The sequence below is a fragment of the Thermobia domestica genome, chromosome 17 (genome assembly GCF_964235325.1).
Source record: "Thermobia domestica chromosome 17, izTheDome1.hap1.1, whole genome shotgun sequence".
Classification (NCBI taxonomy): domain Eukaryota; kingdom Metazoa; phylum Arthropoda; class Insecta; order Zygentoma; family Lepismatidae; genus Thermobia; species Thermobia domestica.
Window position 1 is genome coordinate 106733492 of NC_137470.1, and position 23453 is coordinate 106756944.

Consider the following 23453-nt stretch of genomic DNA (forward strand, 5'->3'; position numbering starts at 1 on the left):
AAATATTAATAAAAATAGTCACTTCTTCGAAATGTACCCACCCCCTCCTATCCAGAAGAAGAAGAAATGTTTATTAATATTAATCCACTGCACAGCACTGCACACTAAACTTTTAAGAGTTATAACAGTAAGAATCACTTGCTAACAGTTTTACGATGTCAAACACTATAACCATTGAAACATAGTTCTGTCAATCGTACACACACTTAATACTTTTCAGCACTTTGAGTTTTACTTATAAACAATATATTCAAGTAAAAACCTTTTAATATCCTTTTCTAAGAATATTTTTATCAGTTCTTTAGTAAAATCGTTGTTATTAGTCGCCTGTTCATAAATATTGAAAAAAATGTTGTAGTTTCGTAAACGTCTTACCATGCGTCTTTTGATATTCTCATAAAATTATGTCTTGAACATCAATATTTCTGACCATCAATAGAATTATACTTTGTTGATTTTCACCAAATCTTTCTTATAACAACAGAATAACTAACTGTATGGATCCCGGAAGTTCATTGTAGCCTTTACAAAAAACTAAAATAAGCTTTCGTTGGATCTAGTTTATACTATATATTCCTACTTCTGCAAGATTAATCTTAATATTGTTATCCCTGATCTTCCTAATGGTTATTCAAGAGTTTGAAAGGCGTTTGTACTTTCTCCCATTTTGAGCACATAATCGGACCGACTTACTTTCCTAATTTGAAATCCTAACCCTGTTTGATGAGTGATTTGAATTTATCATTATAAAAATTTCAGTCATTCCTCCTACATCCGTCTTGTGAGTCTATGTTCTCCTTGTTTCAAAGTAAACAGCTAATGTTTCACAAGCATATAGAAACAGGTATGATTATCATTTTACATATTTAAAGCTTCAACCTTTTGAAAATTTACGACATCGTTGTATTCCGAACTGCCTTGCTTTTGGTTAACATTTAATTTTTCGTGAACGAGTTTTAAGTTTTCCTAATAGTCATTTTTCTTACTTTCAGCATAGCTAACTCTTTTTGGTAATCATTTTTCTAATTTTGACTATTACACATTTTAAGAAATATAATAATAATAATGTTTACTGGTATGTCTTAGTCGAGCTTTATGGTTTCACTGTGTATGATGATACTGATCATAGGTTCACATCAACTATTTATGGCTTTGGTAAAACCATTTGTCAAGTTCAAATCAATTACAGTTTCTAAATTTCCAATATTGTCTAACATTTATTCATAACTTATTTCATCATTATATCAGAATGCCTAATATATGCTTAAATTGAAAAATCCAGAATTAATTCCGGATAGGGGCAGTTTATGAAAAACAGAAAAGTGTACTTTTCCCATCTTCTTTTATCTTGCTTGTTAGTGCCTATACTTCTGATTTACACATTATGACTGGTCTTGTAGTTTCGGCATTTCTAGATACGTATTTCAGCTTCAGTAAGTTTGTTAATGAGTGTTATCCTTTGTTTGTTGTCCTTATTTTTGCTTTTATTTCTGTTTTGAATTTTTGAATTCATCTACTCTTTTTTAAAATTTTTATTATAATTACTATGACGTGATTCAGATATGAATTGATAAGTAATTGTACGATCATTATAAAGAAGAAGACCATTTTTTCAACATAAACAAATCATTACAGAATATATATTTTAGTAACAAAGATGCTTTACATGTTATATTACACTGTTTGTGGACTTTTCGTGATCTAATAACTTTCATATGAAATTAAAAAAAGAAAAAATCAGACCATACATTTTCCACATAAATTTAACAATCTATACAGGATGAAAACATATCTATAAAGGTTAAAGACACATTGTGGTACATCGCTTAACTCTGTTGCGTGTGGCCCTTGGTTCGATCCCTGCCCAGTGATATCGTGTGTGTGGGATTTGTCTGGGTTCCAACAATTTTTTTCATTTTTAAACTGAACTTTTTAAAGTAATGTAATTAAATAAACGGACGGGCATTACCGTTAATGTTAAGCTGAAAGATTAGTGATAAAAAGGAGCAAGAATATTGTCGCCAAGTTGGTAAGAAGAGAACATGTATATTATATATTCGATGGCGACATACATGTGAATATTTCCACGTATTTGTTCTACTATGTATTAAATTGCATGTTGTTACATATTAAGGCTTAATACATACAAGTATTGTCCCGATACAGAAGATAGTTGCCTTATCGATGATGCAAAGAAGATTTTTAAATGTATTATTTCAATAAAAATAGTATTGATCTCTGAGAAAAATTAAGATTTGCACGTTTTTTCAATGAGTGCTTAATTTATGTCTCGAAACGGTTCCCAGCAGTGGAAACTAGACGATTGTTACAATTAACATGAATGTTTTCAACTACCATGTATTCTTCCACAGAATACAGAGTAGTCTAAAAGTTTTATAAAGTGTTTTTGTACCTTTTTTTAAAAAAAAGACTTTGCTTTGTCCTCACACATTTCTTATATTCTTTATACTAGATTAAATGTTTTTATTAAACATTTAATTCTCTTTGTCTCTTCAGGATACACATTTGAATCTACATCTACCTAAACTGAAATTTTAATTGTATTCAAAAATGTATTTCATTCAATGTAGGTACTATTATTTGTAAAACTTCTAAAAATGTTGGTCAAACAAAAATGCTATTTTCCGAAATGTACTTCAAACTCTCCAGTGGTTTTTCCGTTATCTTGTAACAGATGAGGTCTTTATTTTAATGAGTTTCGATTACCAATACTCTATGCATTACTATAGCTATAGATAAATTTATCCCATAGTAGTATGAAACATACCTATACTTGAAAACTCAAGTTGGTTGTATGCTCTTCACTTACTTTGAGGGCTCTAATCAAAAATTCTATTATGTGATGCTACTTTATATAATATGTACTAAGTTTTCAAGAATATACCTTACTATTTCTGCTTGACGGGGCCTTCAGTTGTTATCAGCAGATTTCTGAGGTTGACTATTTATGATTTTGTTCGTACACACATTAACACGCTTCTTCATAGTTGTTAGTCTGTTGTAAACATTTATATATACAGGGTGTTTCAAAAAGACACGGCAAAAATTCAGGGGCAGATTCCTTACGGGTAGACAAGTAAAAATGTTCATATGAACATATGTCCGGAAATGCATCGTTACAGAGCTATAGCCACTGACACTACCTGACGGTGTGAAATAGTCACCTTCTGCCCGGAACTGTTTCCCGACGTGTGAAATAGTCACCAGAGTGTTGTGTGTGAAAGAATATACAACATAGGTTCGAACGAAATTAATTAAGCCGATTACGCGTTGAATGGTACAAGAATCAGAAAAAACACGCGCAAATAATGCATAATAATTGGTACTTGTAATGTCCATATTGGAAAGTGCAACACTAATACAAATGGCAGTGAGAAAAACGCACCCAAAAATGCAATTACACATGCTCATCAGGCATAAGAAAATACCATACCGAAAGCATCGTGCAGGAGCTACAACCCAAGGAATGAAGGAGGGAAATGTTGAACGCAAGATGTCTCGCGAGTAGATGTGGAGGAGTACCATGGCTGACAACAAGAATCATTGCTGATGAACAGCATTTCTAATTAGATTAGTTACAAGTTAAAACATAGCGTTTGCCGAAATGTGCATGAAGCTTTGGACGCACTCTCAGGTCTAGGAGGCCATTGCAACATTAACATCTCGAAGGTATTTAAGACAGAAAAGTTACTGTAATTGGAGCTGGGTACAATGTGAGCTGAAGTGACAGTAGTGCTGTGAAACAGAAGTGTACATTCAAAGTAAGCAAATTGTGCTGTGGAATAGACGACGTGGTGAGAATTGACTGCAGTTAGTGGTGTGGAACAGAAACGGGAAAAATGACTACAACTTGTGCTTTGGAAGACGGGAATACGTGTTTGTGGAGCAAGTGTATGTACGTATCAATAGACAGTGGTGTTTAGGACAGAAGTGAAACATGTACACGAATGCAGAATTAGCAGATATGCATTTCACATATGGATTGGCCGATGGAAATTCACTAGAAGCACGGCGTCTGTACCAGGAGAGATACCCCGGACGTCACATTCCAGACAGAAAAACATTTGAATCCCTCCATCGCCGCCTGCGTGAGTATGGAAGTTTTGCGCCCCATGCTGCTGGAAACAGTGGCAGACCAAGAGCTATGACCCCCGAGGTAGAAGAGCAGATAGTGGATGCTTTTCGACACAATCCGGAGGACAGCACACGAGGAGTAGGTATGAGACTGCATGTACCTCACGCACAGATATGGCGTGTTTGTCGGCGAGCGAACCTGTATCCGTATCACCTTCAGCGAGTGCAGGCTTTGTCGCCAGCCGATCATCAGCCGAGAGTGCGCTTTTGCCAATGGTACCGCGAGCAGTGTGCCGTCAATCCAAACTTCGCATCTGCAATAGTGTTTACAGATGAGGCGCAGTTCACACGTGACGGCATCTTCAATTTCTATAATGCACATGTTTGGTCGCCAGATAATCCTCATGCGATCAGTCAAAGAAGACATCAACAACAGTTTGCTCTAAATGTGTGGTGTGGTATTGTCGGCGACACTTTCCTAGGTCCATACATACTCCCACCGAGACTGACCGGAAACAACTATCGAGACTTCTTGGAAACCCACATTCCAGATGTACTGGATACTGTACCCCAGGCTCTGCGTCCAATTTTACATTTTATGCATGACGGTGCGCCCGCGCATTTCAGTATTACAGCCCGGCACTATCTAAATGCCGTATTCCCTGGCAGATGGATAGGGCGTGGAGGACCAGTTGCTTGGCCTCCACGCTCACCAGATCTAAATCCATTGGACTATTACCTGTGGGGACATTTAAAGTTGTTGGTCTACGCATCTGCTGTGGATACTGAGGAGACGCTTCGTATTCGTATCGAAGCAGCTTGCCAGCGACTACGGAACACCCCTGGTATTTGGGCACGCGTTCGTTCATCTATGCGGGCTGCAGCTTGCATTCGGGCAGAAGGAGGACATTTTCAGCACTTACTGTAAGGTACTACAGTATCGATTTTGTGGCGCTGGTGATGCACACAATTTACTGTTTGTGGTTGTAACTCTTGTTTGATGATGGTTCTTTGGACTTTATGACGTTTTGCTTTTCTCACTGCCATTTGTATTAGACTTGCACTTTCCAATACGGACATTAAAAGTACCAATTATTATGCATTATTTGCGAGTGTTTTTTCTGATTCTTGTACCATTCAACGCGCAATCGGCTTAATTAATTTCGTTCGAACCTGTGTTGCATATTCTTTCACACACGACACTCTGGTAATACGTCGGGAAACAGTTCCGGACAGAAGGTGACTATTTCACACCGTCAGGTGGTGTCAGTTGCTATAGCTCTGTAACGATGCATTTCCGGACATATGTTCATATGAACATTTTTACTTGTCTACCCGTAAGGAATCTGCCCCTGAATTTTTGCCGTGTCTTTTTAAAACACCCTGTATGTATTTAGCAAAAGTAGAAGCCTTTAAGAGAAAGGAAATATTATTTTCTGGAACTTTGAATAAAGAGTTGAGAAAACGAATATTTGCATGCATTCTGACTGAAACATTAAAATTGAAAAAAGCGAATTGCAAGATTTGAAATGTTGATATGAGGAAGAATAGGAAAACAAAGAGATTATGTCACACATGGTGGTTAAGAAATGAACAATTTTACATATTATTACTAAGACGAATAAGAAAACTGGTTGTGACATTAATTAAGAAGAAGCTGTATTATGAGGGAAGGTCAGGAAAGAAAGGTAGGAGGCAAAGGAGCTGTTTAATAGTGTTAAAACCAAGAAGCTGCCTTTGCCATGGAAGATTTCAGTTGTCTACAAATAATAATGGCAAAATACCGATAATGATCACTATATATGTGTTTGTATTACATGTTTACAACGTTTTACTAATATAAATATATAAAATCTCATAAAGATGTTTTTAAGCATCAAAAATAATAAGTGTATTCTACACAAACCTAGGTATAATTTACTCGAATGTATATACAAGCGAAACGTTCCTCTCTCTATTACCCTAGTGGTTATCGCGTTTGATTTTAATACCATTGGAAAAAGCATTAGGATGTTTGGATTGACGAACAATGTCTTGTAAGCTTATGCAAAATATATCCACGGTGTTGAAATCATTGGTTCGTATTATTCCTCACGAGGAAATGTAATTCTGAAAATATCCTCGGTCTTGAAAAGGGACGTTAAATGAATACAATCAACAAGTTGTCATTGAAGATTTCTATTTTAAACTATACATCTTTGTAACTATACGAATGGTGACTCAATGGTAAAGTGCTCACTTCTTGTTTGGAATGCTATTCATTTGTAAGCATTACCCAGCTGTCTTAGCTTAAATATCATAATCATACGGTTCCATACATCGTCAAAGTTCTTCCATAGCTATGCAGTTAGCGTACGTGTTTTAAGCATAAAAACCCATCCCAGTTTCCCGGAAAAGCTTAGAATCCACTTTAGGGCCACGGCACACGTAGCTGCTAAAATTATGAAAATCATGTTAAACTTTTAAAGAAAACACAAAATTAATCTATTAGCACCCAGGTCCTTAGTATGAAAACACAATTCCAACGGTTCAAATCTTACATTAAGCTGTAGGTTCACGTGTCACATAGCCTCGTTGCTGAACACCATCATCAACACTACTATTGAGTATCTTAACCGAAGTTTTTCTCACTCCTACCACCCAAATATTATGTCAAATAAATATCTACTATGTAGTTTAATCTAGTTTATCTAATAAAATAAGACTGTTTTCAGCTTATGTACAACCGGTCACAAGTTCAAAAAAACATGCCAAGTTTTCGTAAGTTAAATGTTAGATGGGACTTAACATACAACTTATAGCTTACTTTACTTCCTTCCTTTTTCCGTGAACATATTTCAAACTACCTGTTTAAGTATAGTTCACCTTACATGGTTGGGATCCAAGGTTCAATCGTTGACCAAATAAGATTGTGGTAAACAATATCGTGCTCGTGGATTTTTTCTTGGGATTCTCCCTCTCCTCACAATTTCTTCATACACTTTTCAACCTTAATATAGCTTTGGTGCATAATCGTAGGATAATAAAGTAAATATTTCATTTCATTTCAATACACAGTCAACGGAAATCGATTCCGAAACTTCAAAACTATAGAAGATAGCTAATTGTTCAATCAACTATTGAAGAACCTGATCTCAGATTTCAATGTTGGTGGAGTGGTGCTCAGTTGTAATTTTCTCCGCTGCTTGGAGTCCCTGGTTCGATCCCAGCTCGCACCAAGTGAACTCTGTGGTGGACAAACTCTGTTTGCATGAGTTTTTTCCCACTTTTTATATACTTTTATAAAGCGAAATTCATTCATATCTCATAATCACTGTCTCCTTTAGCCTAACCAGGACGTAAATTCAAGGATTTCATTTTACTTTACCACCATCACTAAACAACCAGCATTAAGTTGAATTTATATCATTACTTGAAAACCCTGATAAGTACTACTTCAATTCTCATTGTAGATATGTTTCATATAGCCTTTGATTTTTTAAAAATTATAGTTTGTTTTATACTGCTGAATCGTGTAAGACCTGTACAACAAGCAAAATAAAAAAATAATACGAAGTTCTTTCATGGCTAACTGTTTAGTGCTCATGCGTTTGGCTAAGTGGTTAGTGCACCAACCTTTGGCATTGGAGACCGGGGATTGGATTCCAGGTGAAAGGTTATATGTCTCGGATTAATCCTTACGAGTAATGTTACTGTGAGAATTTAGACGAAACTAGACCCTCGATGCTGAAAAGGGATAATAAACTCAAAATTTATCCGTCAATCAAACTTACCATAATTTTTCAAGTAAGAGTACACTTTGTAGTATATGAAAGAAAACTATATGTATCATCACACAATATTTAACACTATTATCAAAATACCTCAGCACTGTTAAGTAACTCAATCAAAGTAACAAAAGCTGAATAATGATGTTACTTTAGGTTTTAAAAAGAGGTATAAAATTCATAGAAAGAAAAAAAATCATATTTTCTCTTTACCCAATACCAACACACATTTATTTACAATATATATATATATATATATATATATATATATATATATATATATATATATATATATATATATATATATATATATTTACAAGTATTTACACCCCACAATTACATATTCTCCTCCCATTCATCTTCAGACCCCACATCCACATTTCTCTTTTCTTCTTCTTATTTTCCTTCCGGCACTTTACACTCCCTCCCCTCTAAGTCCCATTTGATCCCCAAAATTGTTTCTGGCTTACATTCTGTTGTGTTTTTTAGTCTATACACTGCTAATAATGTTTCATTAATGCATTCTTCGCATGAATGCCACATCTGTTTTTCCTTATTTAGAGGGCATACTGATGACAAATAATAAGATTTTCTATGCCCTCTGTTTTGTATTTTTTGTGCACAATAATCAAGCGTAGTCACTGGATTTGCACAAGTCTTTTCTTACATCTTTCTTTAAAGCAGTTGCTTAATTATTTTCTGCACTCTTCTGAAATAGTTTTTTCCCTGTTATTCTCCATCTTTCTAAAACGAAAAATAAAAAGCGTTATTAGTACAACATATTTTCCACATGATAGTTATAAGTTGTAAGTTACAAGTTACAATTTTTGTTTTTAATATGCACAATATGGTACCAAAAATACTTCTGTTATTCTAACCACGTAGAGTATCAGTTTCTTTAGCTTGCAATACATATATACAGCTCTGAGCTAAACTGTCATAAAAAGGTTTACTAGTATGCTGGACGTTGGTTTTATTCTGTGTTGAAGTTCTTGTGGTTCGGATTCAACCTTAATCTGTGGGTTCACGTCTCATATAGCCTTGCTGGTAAACTTAAAATCAATCAACAATATTCTTAACACAATTCAGACTTCTCCATTGGTAAGCAATTAGCGTACATGTCTTTGCTATCGGAGTTCCGAGTTCGTTTCCCAATGGGCGTTTATATGTTCCAAATATTACGTTAATAGGATCATGTCTCATATACCCTCGTTGCTAAACGGAGCGTTATACTGAAATCAAAGCTAATAGACGTCGGTCCTGCAACTTGCATGCCTGCCGCTAGTAAATGTTGCGATGTGTAGAATTGTTGTGTTTTATATATTTTTTTAATAACTGCATAAAATATGAAGTGTAGTCAGCCAATTCGTGGCTAAGCGGTTAGCGTGCGCTCCTTTTGCGTTAAAGATCCAACTTCAATTCCCAGCTGATGCTCAATTGGATCGGACTTTGCTCTAATCAGTAGGTACCGTCTTATATAGCCTCGCTACTAAACATTACGTCATATTAAAAATTGGTTTCAAGGCAATCTTAGCTAAACTTATATTATTGGTACCGTCATGTTGTATACGACCTTGCTGTTGAACTGAAAACCAGATCCAAAGCAATCTTAGCTAAATTTATATTACTGATAGCACCATGTTATATAGCATCGCCGTTAAAGCTTACATTAAACTCAAAATTAGCTTAGAAGGGCGCGGTGGCTCAGTGGTAGAGCGTTCACCTCTGGTGTGTAGAGTACCTGGTTCGATTCCTTGCCAAATAACTTTATGGTAGACAACGTCGTACCTGTGGATGTTCTTGTAGTACTCCCGTTTCGCACTTACATCCTCATTCACTTCTTTCAATCACCCATCTTCCTTAACCTAGCCGACATAAACGTGGGACGTAAAACTTAAAAGATTTCATTTGATTTTCAAATTAGCTTACTCCTAAAATGTTTCCCGGTTGTGAAACTCCTATAATCATTGCTATATCAATGATACTCAAACATGTTTATGCTTGTTTTAACTGTCAACTCATGCAGGACACTGTTGTCCTTTCGTTTGATCTACATTCTCAAGTCAGTGAATAATTACTCGCAGTAAACACTGTGTGCTTAATGTAAACGTCATTACTTAACACTTTGACCCCTTCTGCTCAAAAACACGAAACGCGCTTTGTTGAGTGTTATGATATACTAAACGACTAACTACTCCCAAAATTTCAGATTTTTTAATCCTGGCCCATTGGATATATTGGACAGTGAAATATGCTAATTTAACATAATTCCCCAAATTTACGATTTTTTCCAGACCTTTGGGAGCAGCTACAGGTCTATAAATTTTTGTGTATTAACTAATGACATCGGAGTACGTGCGCACATAAATTCAGACCTCTACGTCAGTTGTTTCGTCTTCCAAACATGTCTTCAATGTCCAAAAATTTTGCTACTGCAGACCTTGATTTGACCCCCTTCAGGTGGTTTTAGGAAAAAATGATAATAGATCAAAGTTTTTGCTCTGCACGAGTTGGAGACGTCCAGCAATTTTCAATTTAGTAGGACAAATACATGCTGAGATATTCAAAACAACGTAAACGCTTAAAATAAAAATGGCGCCATCCCCTGGGTCGCAATGGGATGTAAAAATTAATTAATTGTGGTTTTGAAGTACCCTGATATAGGATAAATATTCATGAAAAAATTAGATTTTTTGGAGATGATCGGGCGGCACATGCTTGATCACTTCTAATGGATTGACCCAATTAAAAATTATTGTGGAATATTATACGGTCAAGTAGAGGTCAGAGGTAATTTTGCTCAACAAAACATAAATATATTAAAGTCAAAACCGAGACAAAAGTTAAAAAAAAGAGTAAAATCACAACAAACAAATAGCTGGGATGTCTTTAACCATACTAAATATTAATCTAGCTAAAATAGACAATAAGATACAAATGGTACATAACAAGTAAATATTCATGCATGAGGAAAGAAAATCAATGAAAATTGACCTCAAGAACATTATTTAAAAATTGTGACAAATTCGAAATATCATGGAGAGTATCACCTTAAAAGAAAATTGTAATGTAAATTACTCGATTTTTTAAATATGCATATCCTTGCGCATTGCCTAATATTTCTCGAAGCACAGAACACAAAATATATTTCACCAAGTGTGGGCTTTCCTTTAGCTACTTGTTGAAGCTCCATAATGTCGAAGCATTAATCTTAATATCAGGGTTGGAAAAAAGTTTTTTTTTTTGAAAAAAAGAAAAGGAACAAAACATGTGTTTGAAACATGAAAAAGATGTTTAAAATGTTTTAAACATTTTTTAAACTCACATAAAAAACATGTTTTAAACATTTCGAACAGTTTAAAATATATTAAACATATATAAACATATATTTCAAAATCGTGTAGTAACTTATTTGTTAAGATTTCTTGCCTTTTACTAGCAACCAGTGATGTTATTCTAATTTTTTAACAACCGGTTATATATATATATATATATATATATATATATATATATATATATATATATATATATAGAGAGAGAGAGAGAGAGAGAGAGAGAGAGAGAGTAGATGGATAAGTAGATAAATAGATATAACTCTCTTAGGAAACAACCCGTACAAGATAGACAAAAAGAACTTTTTTACTGGATACCACAAGTGACAAGAAGTGACCTACACAGCATTCTAATACAAGGTGGTGTGACGAAATTAAGTACTACTGCAAATATCTAGGAAACATGTTACCCAACATAGATGGTTGTCAAAAAGTATTGGAAAGACCTTAATATAGCAATGGATCAGCAAATGTTGATAATACACTGTTAAAAATACTTACTTAAAAATGAGTAAAATTGACTCAAATTTGAGAACATTGTGTTCTCAGAATAGCTCCGAATACATTGTTCTCAAAAGTGAGAAAGTGTGGGTGTTCAAAACATAAGAACAATATGTACTCAAATTTGAGTAAATTTTACTCACTTTTGAGTAAAAATTCTCTTAAAAGCGAGATAAAATATTCTTAAATAAAATGAGAAACTGCTATTTCTCAAAAATAACGAGAACATATTTTCTCAAAAAATGAGAAAGTTAACCGTAAAATGAGATGAATGTAATCAACATTGAGAAACTCTTTGTTCAAAAACTAGTAATGCTCTCCTCACAATTGAGAACATGTATACTCAAAAGTGAGTAGAAAAGTATTCGAAATGCTCAGATAGCCGCAAAATTGAGAAACACACGTTCTCAAAAATTGAGAATATTTCCTCTCAAATTTAAGAAAAACTCTTCTCAAAAATGAGAAGGGTTTTTTTTAAAAAAATGAGTAAAAAAGTACTCAAAAATGAGATTTTATTAGTATTCAAAAATGAGAAAAAAGTACTTATTCTGCTGCCTTGCTGGCACAGGGAAGGTTTCCTGGAACTAGAAAGGTAGATTACTCTCACACTGCACTGGATAATTTATAGTAAGTACGCCTTCTACACATTAATATTGAAGTTAAAACATTTTCCTCTTAAAAGTTGGAAAATAGAAATCAGTTTTTGAAAAAATACGAGTACTTCAAAAATTACTTCTATTTCCCAGCTTTGAAGATGAAAATGTCTAACATCAATATTAATATGTAGAAGGCGTACTTACTATAAATTGTTTAGTGCAGTGTGAAATTCATCTACCTTTGTAATTTTGGGGAAGTTTCCCTGTGCCAACAAGGCAGCAGAATAGATACTCCCCTTCCTATTTTTGAATACTAATATAATCTAATTGTTAAAGTACTTTTTTACTCAATTTTGAATCTGCAAGGTTACATTTTTATGCTGATACCTGTTGTTTGCATAAATAGCATAGATGAGAATTTTAATTTAATCAACACACAAGCTCCTTGTAACTTAAACTTTTCGTGATGTTGGTTTGCGTAGTTTTAAACAAGTAAGCCTGATATGGTGGACAAATTTTATGTGCACTGGTTTTCTCGATGTATTCTCGTTTCCTCCTACTTTCTTCATTGCATCACTTCATTATCATTGCCTTCTCCTTTAGCCTTGAAACATAATCATGCGACGTTACACACACACACACACACACACACACATATATATATATATATATATATATATATATATATATATATATATATATATATATATATATATATATATATATATTAGTTTCATTTTGATTAAAGGAAAATATGTTTGTACATTCTATTTTTTATTTGTCAAATAATAAACTCTAAGTCTATACATGAGCACAATTTTTATAACAACTTAGATAAGACAATGAGGATACATGAACCCTCTGAATATGCCTATAAAGTACTATGACAGATGTATGCATTCGTTGGAAAACAGTCTGTGTCGACTGCCAATGGACACGAGATCCTCCCAGAAGTTTTTCATTTGCTATAAATGTGTCTATGTCTTCATCTCCCTGGAAACAAAGAGATTGTGTAATTAGTGACAATAGAAATAAAAATAAAATGAAATACTTATAAATCTTATTCGTGTATGGCGATATCTCGAATAATATTAGTGTTGCTACGTTCTAATTTGAATTAGTATCAATTGAAATACGATAATATAGACTCTGGTAAAGACAGTAAAGAGAATTACGCAATATTTCTTCAATTAATATTGAAACCAGAAGTTGTAGTAGATCTACCATTTAGTGTTTTAGCAGAGTGATTAGAGTGGAAATGGAATATATTCTAGGGACGCTTAATCGATTAAAAAATATACAATGTGAGATTACTGTCTATGCTCTATAGTGATCAACGTTAACCGGAAATGGTTTATTTCTATCACTACAAGTAGGTGGATCACATCCATTAACGAACTCCTCCGAGATAATTATCTAGCTGTTGATTGCAGAAAACAATTTTAAAATTATCTTTTGTTGAAGAGTTATTGAGCGGTGTAACGGACGTACTAAGCCAGAGGTGTTTACCCTTGCGAGGATGGCCCTCTCGAGGGCATCCTCACCCTCAAATTCTCTCTCAACCATAATGACGCGAGGGCGATGACAAGCTTGGACAGCGAGGGCGAGGGCCAACTGTCACTGTCAGGGCTAGAGCGAGGACAAATTCCCAACACGAAGGCGAGAGCGATGGTCAACTCTCTTCGAAGGTGAGGGCGAGGGCCAATTCACTGTGAGAATGAAGGTGAGTGAGGTCGGAGTAAAATGAACACCTATGGTACTAACATTACAATATTATATATATATATCCCACTTGCGTGATCCTAATAAACATCAAATGAAAGACTTGAGGCCTGACTCGTCTATGGCGATCTTTATAATAATAGTAGGGTTGTCACGTTCTGGAAGGATTAATATCAATTGAAATAAGATTATAAAAATAAGGAAATTGAAAGGTAACCAAAAACATTTCGATCTGTTTCATGTATGCAAGACAAGGAAACAAAAAACCTGAAAGTTAGTCATTTCTGCTTATGTGTGACGAAAAAAAAAACATAAGTGGCGTCTTTTAGCGGAGCTTCCTGAATCAATGCTTGTTCTGCAACACTTAATACATCGAACAGTTTTAAGAAAGGCTATGAGTCACCAACATAAGTAAAATCCTCTGATCAGGAATAAAAAAAGGAAAGAAAGAAACAATGAATCACACCACAAATTCTAAGTTATATAAAATTTCACCGTTATTCGATTTCTACTTTTTTAGCAATTGTTAAACAAATTACTAGAATGCTTTGAGAACAGTAGCGTAACTAAGAATGCATGCCCCCCTCCATCCGCGAAAATGTCAAAAGGGCTCTTCCTGTTTCTACGTTCATGGCACACGTACAATTTATACTGTAGTAGAGTTATTTTTCCATCTAGTCAGACACTACTTGCTAATATACAAAAATTGCACATTATTATTATTATTATTATTAAGCAATTACATGGGACTAAAAAGTTTCTTAAAAGAAATAATTTCTAGGAATTAGGAATTAGATTTCTGGGCTGTCGGCATCTAAGGCCACGTTAGCCCATCCCGTATGAAGGATGACGTCCCTGAGCGAGCCCACTGTACGATGAAAGGGAAGGAAGAAAGGATTGGGAAAGGAAGGAAGCAGCCTGGGACCATTATATTAGGTACCTCCATCCCGGCATTTGAATGGTATGAATGAACGAAACCCAAGAAAGACTTCACTCAAGATGGCAGGTCTGAAAAAGCTGTTACACTCTTTCGGCCGAGTGTCCCCACCAGGAGTCGAACCTGGGACCGCTCACCTCAAAGGCAAGAGCAGAAATAATTTCTTCCTAACGTTCACATTACAACTAACATATGAAAACTCGTCAAAACTTGTGGAACTTGCTCACATATTTCTAAACCGGCGTATTTTTTTTTTCCGGAGAGTAATTCGCTGACTACTTTCTCAATACCAACGTGGTGCCATTCTTCGCTTTCAGTGCTCAGGATTGGCAAAGGGCTCAACCAATGCCGTAACTTTTGCGGGGGAATGGGGAAACTGCCCTCCCAATTAAGCCCCCAGTTGTTTGATAGGATTCATTTGATTAAAACTTTGTTGCTTTGTATGATGTGATATGAACAGGAACTTATAAATAAAGCTTGGAATAGGTTTACCACATAACAGGAAAAAAAAAATGAAACGAAAATGTGTTCCTAGCCTCATTCAGTAAAATGTGTCCTATTAGAGCCCCAGACAAAATATATATTTAGTAAGGCTTTCAACATATTGTCTCATTTAGTTAACTTGTGAAGCACCGTACGATTTTCAAAAGCATTGCAAATAATTTAAGATGTTTCTGCTGCCCCACTATCTGAACGAAATACATTCCTTTAAGATGTAGCATTATGTAATCTGGATCTTAGTTTAGTAAACCATCAACTGGCGCCCCAAGAAGTATCGAACACGTTTAGTAAGGATTTCACTTCAAATGCCATCATTATTCTAGGGGGCCTCAACTTGACATATTTTAGGAGGTCTAATTAATGTTTGTTCTTCCAAGAAAAAGCCCAAGTTACGGGGTTAAGCTCAATTTCATCTTCGACCTTGTTCTACGAATATAAAGTTTGATGGCTTTTAGTGTACTGAATGATCGCTCAGGATTGGCTTCGTCAGAGGCACAGTGAGATACAGTTGCAAAGAAGTACACAAATCCAGAACACTACTAACATAGGAAGTTATCTACGACTAAATAATTGGCTAATTAATTCCAAGTTAAAATTTCACTAAATTGTTTCTTCACTACTCATCGGAAACTTGTTAGTTGTTGCAACAAAAGGCGATACATTTTCCGAGTAGAATTCACTAAATCTATTATAGCTGGTTCCGTGATTTCTTTTTCCTCTAAGTAGAGTACTCTTGCAGTAATATGAAACCTGCAAAGTGCTTTTAAATGGAGTTGAATTTCAGTTTAGCGTCCCTTTCAGCAGCGAGGCTATGTGAGACGTGGACCTACTGATTAACGTGGAATCCGAACCACATTAGCTCCCGCCGGGAATCGAACCCGGGTCTCCCGCGCCAGGAGCGCGTACGCTAACCGCTTAGCCACGGAGAAACTCTGCAAAGTGCTTTTAACATCCAAACATTATAAAGTTATACTCCGAAACTTAAATACCGGGAGCCTGTTAGTTACGCCACTGCTTGAGAATACAGATTCTTTATTCATAGAAAGGAAACTTAATGACTACATATCAGGGTTGGCTGGTTTAAACCATTGTTTAAACCAATGTTTAAAGCAGCTGTTTTTTTTTTTCAAAAAAACAACTGGTTTAAACCAAATAACGAAAATGTTCGTAAAAGTGTAAGTGTTTGTAAAATCTTGATGAACACACATTTGTGGGTTATCACGTTTCACTCCCGTATATTATTCGTATTATATTCAGACCTAAATTCCCCATTCATTACTCAAAAAGATTATACTACAAAAGCAACTTTTTTTTATGTAAGTTTATAAATGTTTGTTTTGTGATTTTTTTTGTAGTTATTATTGTTATGTAATTGCAATCAAAGAAACATTCTAAATATTGTTTTGTTTACTATTGATATATAGGTGGGCCAATATAATTAAAAAAAAACAGTGATTGTATCACTTGTAAAACTCAGCTCTATTATTACTCGAAAGATCATGAATGGGAATATGATAAATGGTATTCTGAATGCATTTTTAAACATTTCTCATAATTTGGCTGGAAGTATAATCCACTGATTCTCAGAAGTGAAGTTATATTTGTCAGGTAATGAATCACGTCGTGGGCTGGGTGGAAACGTTTAAGGAGCTAGATCTAATCCGCGGGCCATGCTTTGCCCATCACTGTCTTAAGACGTGAAGATAATAAGCCAAAGATGTGCAATTTTGAGTTCATGAACGTTTATTTAAAAGGTATTACGTGTTTCAAAATACTGACTTATTTTTACTTTTCAAAGTAAAGCATATAAAAGCTACTATTTGCTGTGATTGAATTATAACAATAAAACAATGTTTGTGAATAGACACTATAAAAAGATAATGTAAAGAAAGAAAGAAAAAAAAACAAATGGGTGCTTTGCCAGAAGTAGGGTTGTGTTGATGACAAATAGACTCTTGTGTACATATTTATACATGTAACCTGAAATATGAAATAGGAGTAGAATAGTACATAGTAGTCATAAGTATTGAATCTTGTCAAGGCAGATTCTTAATTGTAGATTCCATTACAGGGAAAACGAAGGTAGTGGTTGAATATATATATATATATATATATATATATATATATATATATATATATATATATATATATATATATATATAAGCTTGAAAAAAGCTGTATCCCTTAAACAACGTGCTTTTCTTTCATGTGTACGCAGGGGGAATGAAGAAGTGGGAGGAAAAAGGAGAACTCCGAGAAAACCCACGCACACGGTGTTTGTCTACTACAAAGTTCACTTGGCGGAAGTTGGGATCGAACGAAGAACACTATGCACCACCTCGGCCCTTGGTAAGACGGATTCAAAAGCACTGTACTGTCAGATTCATATCCTGACTGAAATGTACTAGTATAAAGTCCCAGCATTGTACGGACAAGACATTAACCAGGTTGAACTGCACCAAGCCAAAGAATCTAACCAGACGGTAAAGGGAGACAGTGATGGATGAGACGTATGAATAATAATACAAAAATAGGTACAATGCAGGAATTGACATGAAACTCGAAAAAACTAACCTTCTGTGCAACTCGCATACCTTCATTTTCAGGCTCCCACACTTCCCAATGAGTAACAAAACCAACACCCGTGTTAAACAATAAGTAATTCAGCTGAAACAGCCACCGTAGTGTTCGTAGTTTGAGGGAAAGTTCCCTACTCTAGGGAAATTTCATAGGTAAATTTAGCAAAAAGGAAAAAAGGGAATTTTTCGATAAAACGTGAAAAATTCAGGGGAATTCTCTAGTTGACTGATTAACGAACATCACTACTTAAATTGTTCTTTGTTATTCAGAAATAAACCAATACAATTGCAAATGTTTGTGTGTGCTGCAAGTAGCATAATTTGCACCCATTGTTAGCTAGTGGGGTGCACGGTGGCTCAGTGGGGAGCGCTTACCTCAGGTGCATGGTTTCCTTGGTACGATTTTCACCCAAGCAAGCTTGTGATAAGCAACATTGTGTTCGTGGATTTTGTCGAGGTACTCCCGTTTCCTCCCACTTTCTCATTCTTCCATCATCATTCACTTGCTTTATTCATCGTCTCCCTTAACCTAAAGGCATAATCATGGGATGTTAAACTGAAAGATTTCACTATATTTCATTTTGTTGGCTGTGTGTATACTTTTGCAAAAAAAAAAAAAAAAAAAAAAAAAAAGTAAACGTAAAAATAGAAGGAAAAAGTAAATGAATAAAACAAATGTGGTTGGTAGCAGAAGCGTCATTTCAGATTTTGCTTGTGGGAGGGAAAGACCCCTTGATATAAGAAAATTTTGCGTTTTTCACTGACTACTATTCTACTCAAAAAATCTATATAAATCTCAATCTTAGGGGGTGCAATTATCCCTCCCTTCCCCCTAAATGACGCCACTGGTGGTAGTTCCCTTAATAAATTAAAATAGCTAAATTAAAATTATTACATAACTTCTGTCATAAGTATTGGACACTCAACAAACAACGGAAAATTTGATAAAGTGAAAAGTTTGTGTCAGTCGAGGGAAATTTTCTTAAAGAAACTTACGAACAGTGCCACCAGGTTCGTCCTGCACTGACTCGGTTAGATAGCATTCATGCTTTTATTGCCACCTAGCACAAGTTTGTTCGTGTTTATGCCATACGTCCACACTGTATTTACATCGAGCCCTTCTGAAGTTAATCTGTATGTAGTACTGGAGCTTGTTATTTAGTGCTGCTAAAAAAGAAGAAAAAAAAACTTTAACCCAACCTGAGAATGTAAAAAATGTGTCAAAACTTGATAGAACAGTCTGCTCGAGTAATGCCTGTGGTTTGTTTTTACATTGTAGCTTTTATGCAACAGATACGGAATCCGTATTTATATGGCAATCGTAAAGGAATTGCAATTTTTCAACTAATACTTCTGGTGGTCCCTTGAAATTTTATCTGTGCAAGTGAGCAGGCCGGTAGCCAGCCCAAAAATGTAGGGGGGGGGAATCCAACCATATTATAGTTCATTTGCAAACCTACCGTGAACATTTTAGGCAGGCAGTAAAAATTTAGGAGCCCGACCCCCTAGACCCCCGCGTGGATACGGGCCTGCAAGTGAGGGCAAGGTTCTAGATTACTTGTCCCCCTTCCCATTGAGCAATAATAAAGACAGAAAACAAGTGCCCTGCGGGGCTCTAAACCGCCTTCACTAGCTAACGCTCGCTCGGCAATACTGTGTAGATTAAATGTATAAAGTTTAGTAGAGAAAGAAACCAACCCAGCTACTAACCTACATGGGGGACCAGTAATCTAGAACCTTTCCGCAAGGGAGTTTCTTCATGTCACCCGCCACAAATCTTTTAGGGGACAATAAGAAGGAAATTATTAAAAGAATTGTATTTTAACAACAGTTATTTAGAGTGCAGCGCCAAAAGTAAACCTGCACGCCCCAATTCACCAAAAAAAAAAAAAAAAGTAAACCATTTACTGAATATATTGGAAAGTCGCATATCATTAACACAACAACTTTTCCGGGCATTCTATCTGGGAACCAGTACCTTGAAGCATTACTCATGATTTTCGAAGGAAAATAATGGATTGTCGTGATTAACCGTCAATCGATTATCGCACACAAGCAATGTTGCATTCACACTTAAAACTAAATTCATGTTGCTAGCAGTACTTACCTGCGAAATCCTCTTTCTTCTTGTCTTATAACATATTGTTAATAAATAAACAACACTGTTTTGAATGATCTCCATGTTGGCTTCTAACTTTCTCTTTATCCATCCGCTAAGTAGTTCCTCCATCAGCCAGAATGAGAACATATAGTTCAGGATTATAAAGGACTTTTGTGCTCTTATGTTAGCTTGTTCGTACTTGTTTTCCATAGTCTTGCATTTGCAAACTGTCTTTTATATCTCACGATATTCAATGATATATTTATATCATAAAACAATATTTTTTAAGACTACATTATTACTCGTTTTTGAGAACCAGTCTCTGACTCAAATATGCAACTAAATTTCCTCATTCTCATTTTTTGAGTTATTTTCTCCTCAAAATTGAGACTAATTTACTCAATTTTTTTTGAGTAGTAAAATGTATTCATTTTTGAATAAATCATTTTTAACAGTGTATGTATGCGTTTCAAATATGCGTAAATCACTCTGATCACTACACTCATGTGATCTCAGTTTTCTTTCTTGATATCTGAGCATTTGAGATTAAGAAATAAACCTCTTATACTTTGTTCTACGGAATTAGTCTGTCAGATTCAGCAAAATTTAACATCACTTAAAGGGAGTAGCTGAAACATACTTTAACTTGTTCCGTATAGTGCCAACAGTGGAAAAAGGCATGTTGCCCATCCTGGAAGAGTAGCTTTCTTAAAATGGCGGACAAAAACAAACTGGTGGCTTAAATTCTTAAAACCGTCGTAACTGTCCCAATTAACAACACCCATTTTATTAATTTGTTGTTTCTATTCCATGGTTTTTGATCGAGGAATCTATTAGTGCATTGTAAAAAATGGTTCAAATATGTTTTAGGATCATTACGTAATAATTTGAAAGCGGAAAGTAAAAAATAATAACTGATTACATGATGGTGTTATAATAACTGATTTCGAGAATTAAATTCCATGATATTAACAGATATTTCTCCCCAGATTCAAGATGGAAGCATGATGGAGGTGCATTATCTGTTTAGCATCTGCTACTAACCTCACTGAAACAAACGATGTGATAGCTGCCTTGGACATGGGCGCCCGAAAAGAGGGGAATGGTGGGGCCCGAGCCCCTTCTGGCTCACGAAAATTTATTAAATTTCTTAAGATTTTCTTAATACAAATAAAAAATGCCATACGTAATATAGCAACTAGAGATTTGAGCCTCCCGTAGAAAATTTTCTTCTGCTGTCCATGCTGGAAGAGACTGAAATATGCTGCAAAAACCCGAGTAAATCACCATATTGAATAAATGAGCTCAGCGATGATTGTGCCAGTAGTACACACATTAGATACCACCAAGAATGCTAGCAGGACTTTACACATAAACAAAAGTATCAAAAAATACAAGAAAGAAATATTCGATCACAAGATGTGGGACCACGTCGCAAGACAAGTAGGTATCACCAAATATCCTGCCAAAAGTATGTGCATTCTGTGAGAGAACAAAGTATGTTAAAGGTGCAAAAACACGTGAACCACTGTCTGACGGTTGTGATATGAGAGCTAATAACACAGTTCGCTCAGCAGCAAATGAAAATTGTAGGTTGCAGACTGAACAAATAGAATTAACTATAAAAATACAGTATTAGGTTACTACTAAGGACCTAGTGTCAAGTGAAGCTAAGTATCATTTCACATGTTACAGAAATTTTGTTAGGATAATACACAAACGGAATGACTCACAGCCAAGCATTGAATATTTGGAAATGAATTGTGAAAATATTTCATTTCTTGAAGTTTTTAAAAGTTAGTAGAACAAAGTCAAGAATCCTCGAGTTATTCTTTTTACACAGTTTGTCAAAGTTATGGAAGAAGAAGAAGAGAAAAATAAAGTTTCTTGAGAAGAAGTAATTTTATGAGGCAAATATCATTACACAACAAGAACTTAGTATATGTTAGTACTGAACATAGAAGAACATTAGTGTACCAAGTTTCGTTAAACATTGAAGTTAAAATTAGCTATAGAAAATGATAAACGGCAACAGGAATTGCAGCATTTACACAACATGCAAGGAGAATATATAACATTGCATCTTGTAGCTCTAACTCTAAGAAAAGACAATTCAAATGTTAGTGAGGAGCTACCATGGCCACCAACAGAAGACGACTTGCATCCTGAATGTATTTCTCTATATGTACTACCAAGATTAGATACATTTGTTACAATTGTAATCAGTAGCTCATCTAATTCCACACAATGCAGTGCAATGGTTTTGCCTTTAAAGAATTCTTTGGCCCAGGAACTGTATATAATGATTCTCGAGGTGAAATTAAACCTACCTAAAAGTGTTTTACTCTCGTCTGTAGTAAACACTCAGTGTAACAACACAGTTGTACGGCTCCTGAATAGTCATGGTCATGGTATTAGCTATGATATCATTGAAAAACTAGAAACATAATATGCACTAAATGTTATATATCAACAAAAACAAGGACATGTAGCACTTCCTGATAAATTTCTAGTGTAAATGAATCCAGAGAGAGATGTTACGCTACTGACTGAAGATAACAGTGACAATTTAGAACAAACATTAACAGATGGTGGCACATCATATCGTGTAAATTCAATAATCGCTATGCTGAAGGCAAAAATAAACAAACTGGTGAATCACTGCTGAAGGCAAAAATAATAGTCTTGTCTTCAGAACCTGGTACTTCATTAACTACTGCCACATAACTACACAGCTATCTAATACTCCAATAGAACTCCCTCAAAAACGGCCAAAGAAATCATTACCTGAAGACTTGATGACGAGAAAAATGCCAGAATACTAGCGTGGACAGCTGCTTCCACCTGGTGTATTGACACACATTCAAAATTTAGAGAATTCTACAAGCTACAAAGCAGTTTCAGCTCTGCAGAGGGTACAGTACATGTTATGGTTTACCAGCCTTGCCTGTCTCCTGGTACAGGCTGGACATGGTTCTTCATCACATTACGGGATGTATTTGTCATAAAAACAAAAATTGGTTTTCTAGGTACTGTTGATTTGCCAGCCACTGACATAAGAACAGCCTTTGATGTTTTGATATTGCAGAGGATGTGCAATAAAAGAGCAGATGAATTTATGTTGTGATCTGTGTTTTCGATAAATAATTTTATTGCAAACCATGTGAGGTGTACTGGAAACACAAGGACAAGTTCAGGAATATATTGTTGATGACGAGAGGATTCCACCTACTGATGATGCTGTTAGGCATAACTGGTCGTAGGTTGGAAGCAGCTGGTTTAAAAGATCTAATTGTCAACAGTGGAATTGTGATGGAATGGT

At 35.2% G+C, this 23453-nt stretch overlaps 1 protein-coding gene across 2 annotated transcripts; it reads right to left on the bottom strand.

Annotated features, from left to right (window-relative positions):
• Window positions 1-8252: 8252 nt before the first annotated feature.
• On the bottom strand, window positions 8253-20462 carry LOC145674637 (uncharacterized). 2 transcript variants are annotated; one of them, XM_081744854.1, is made up of 2 exons: window positions 20138-20462; window positions 8253-8606 (listed from the first exon to the last, which is right to left on the bottom strand). In XM_081744854.1, exons 1-2 carry the CDS (start codon window positions 20339-20341, stop codon window positions 8592-8594), a joined length of 219 nt encoding a protein of 72 aa, XP_081600980.1. In that variant the 5' UTR covers window positions 20342-20462; the 3' UTR covers window positions 8253-8591. The 2 variants fall into 2 exon arrangements, with proteins under 2 accessions (XP_081600980.1, XP_081600979.1); XM_081744853.1 differs by lacking the exon at window positions 8253-8606 and adding an exon at window positions 13058-13284.
• Window positions 20463-23453: the final 2991 nt, after the last annotated feature.

What these genes read in the sequence shown, in the direction of transcription:
- LOC145674637 (XM_081744853.1), bottom strand. Translation starts at nt 20,341, where the DNA reads ATGGAAAACAAGTACGAACAAGCTAACATAAGAGCACAAAAGTCCTTT. An exon ending in GAAGAAAGAGGATTTCGCAG is followed by an intron (nt 13,285 to 20,137) that starts GTAAGTACTGCT and finishes CTTTGTTTCCAG; the next exon opens with GGAGATGAAGACATAGACAC.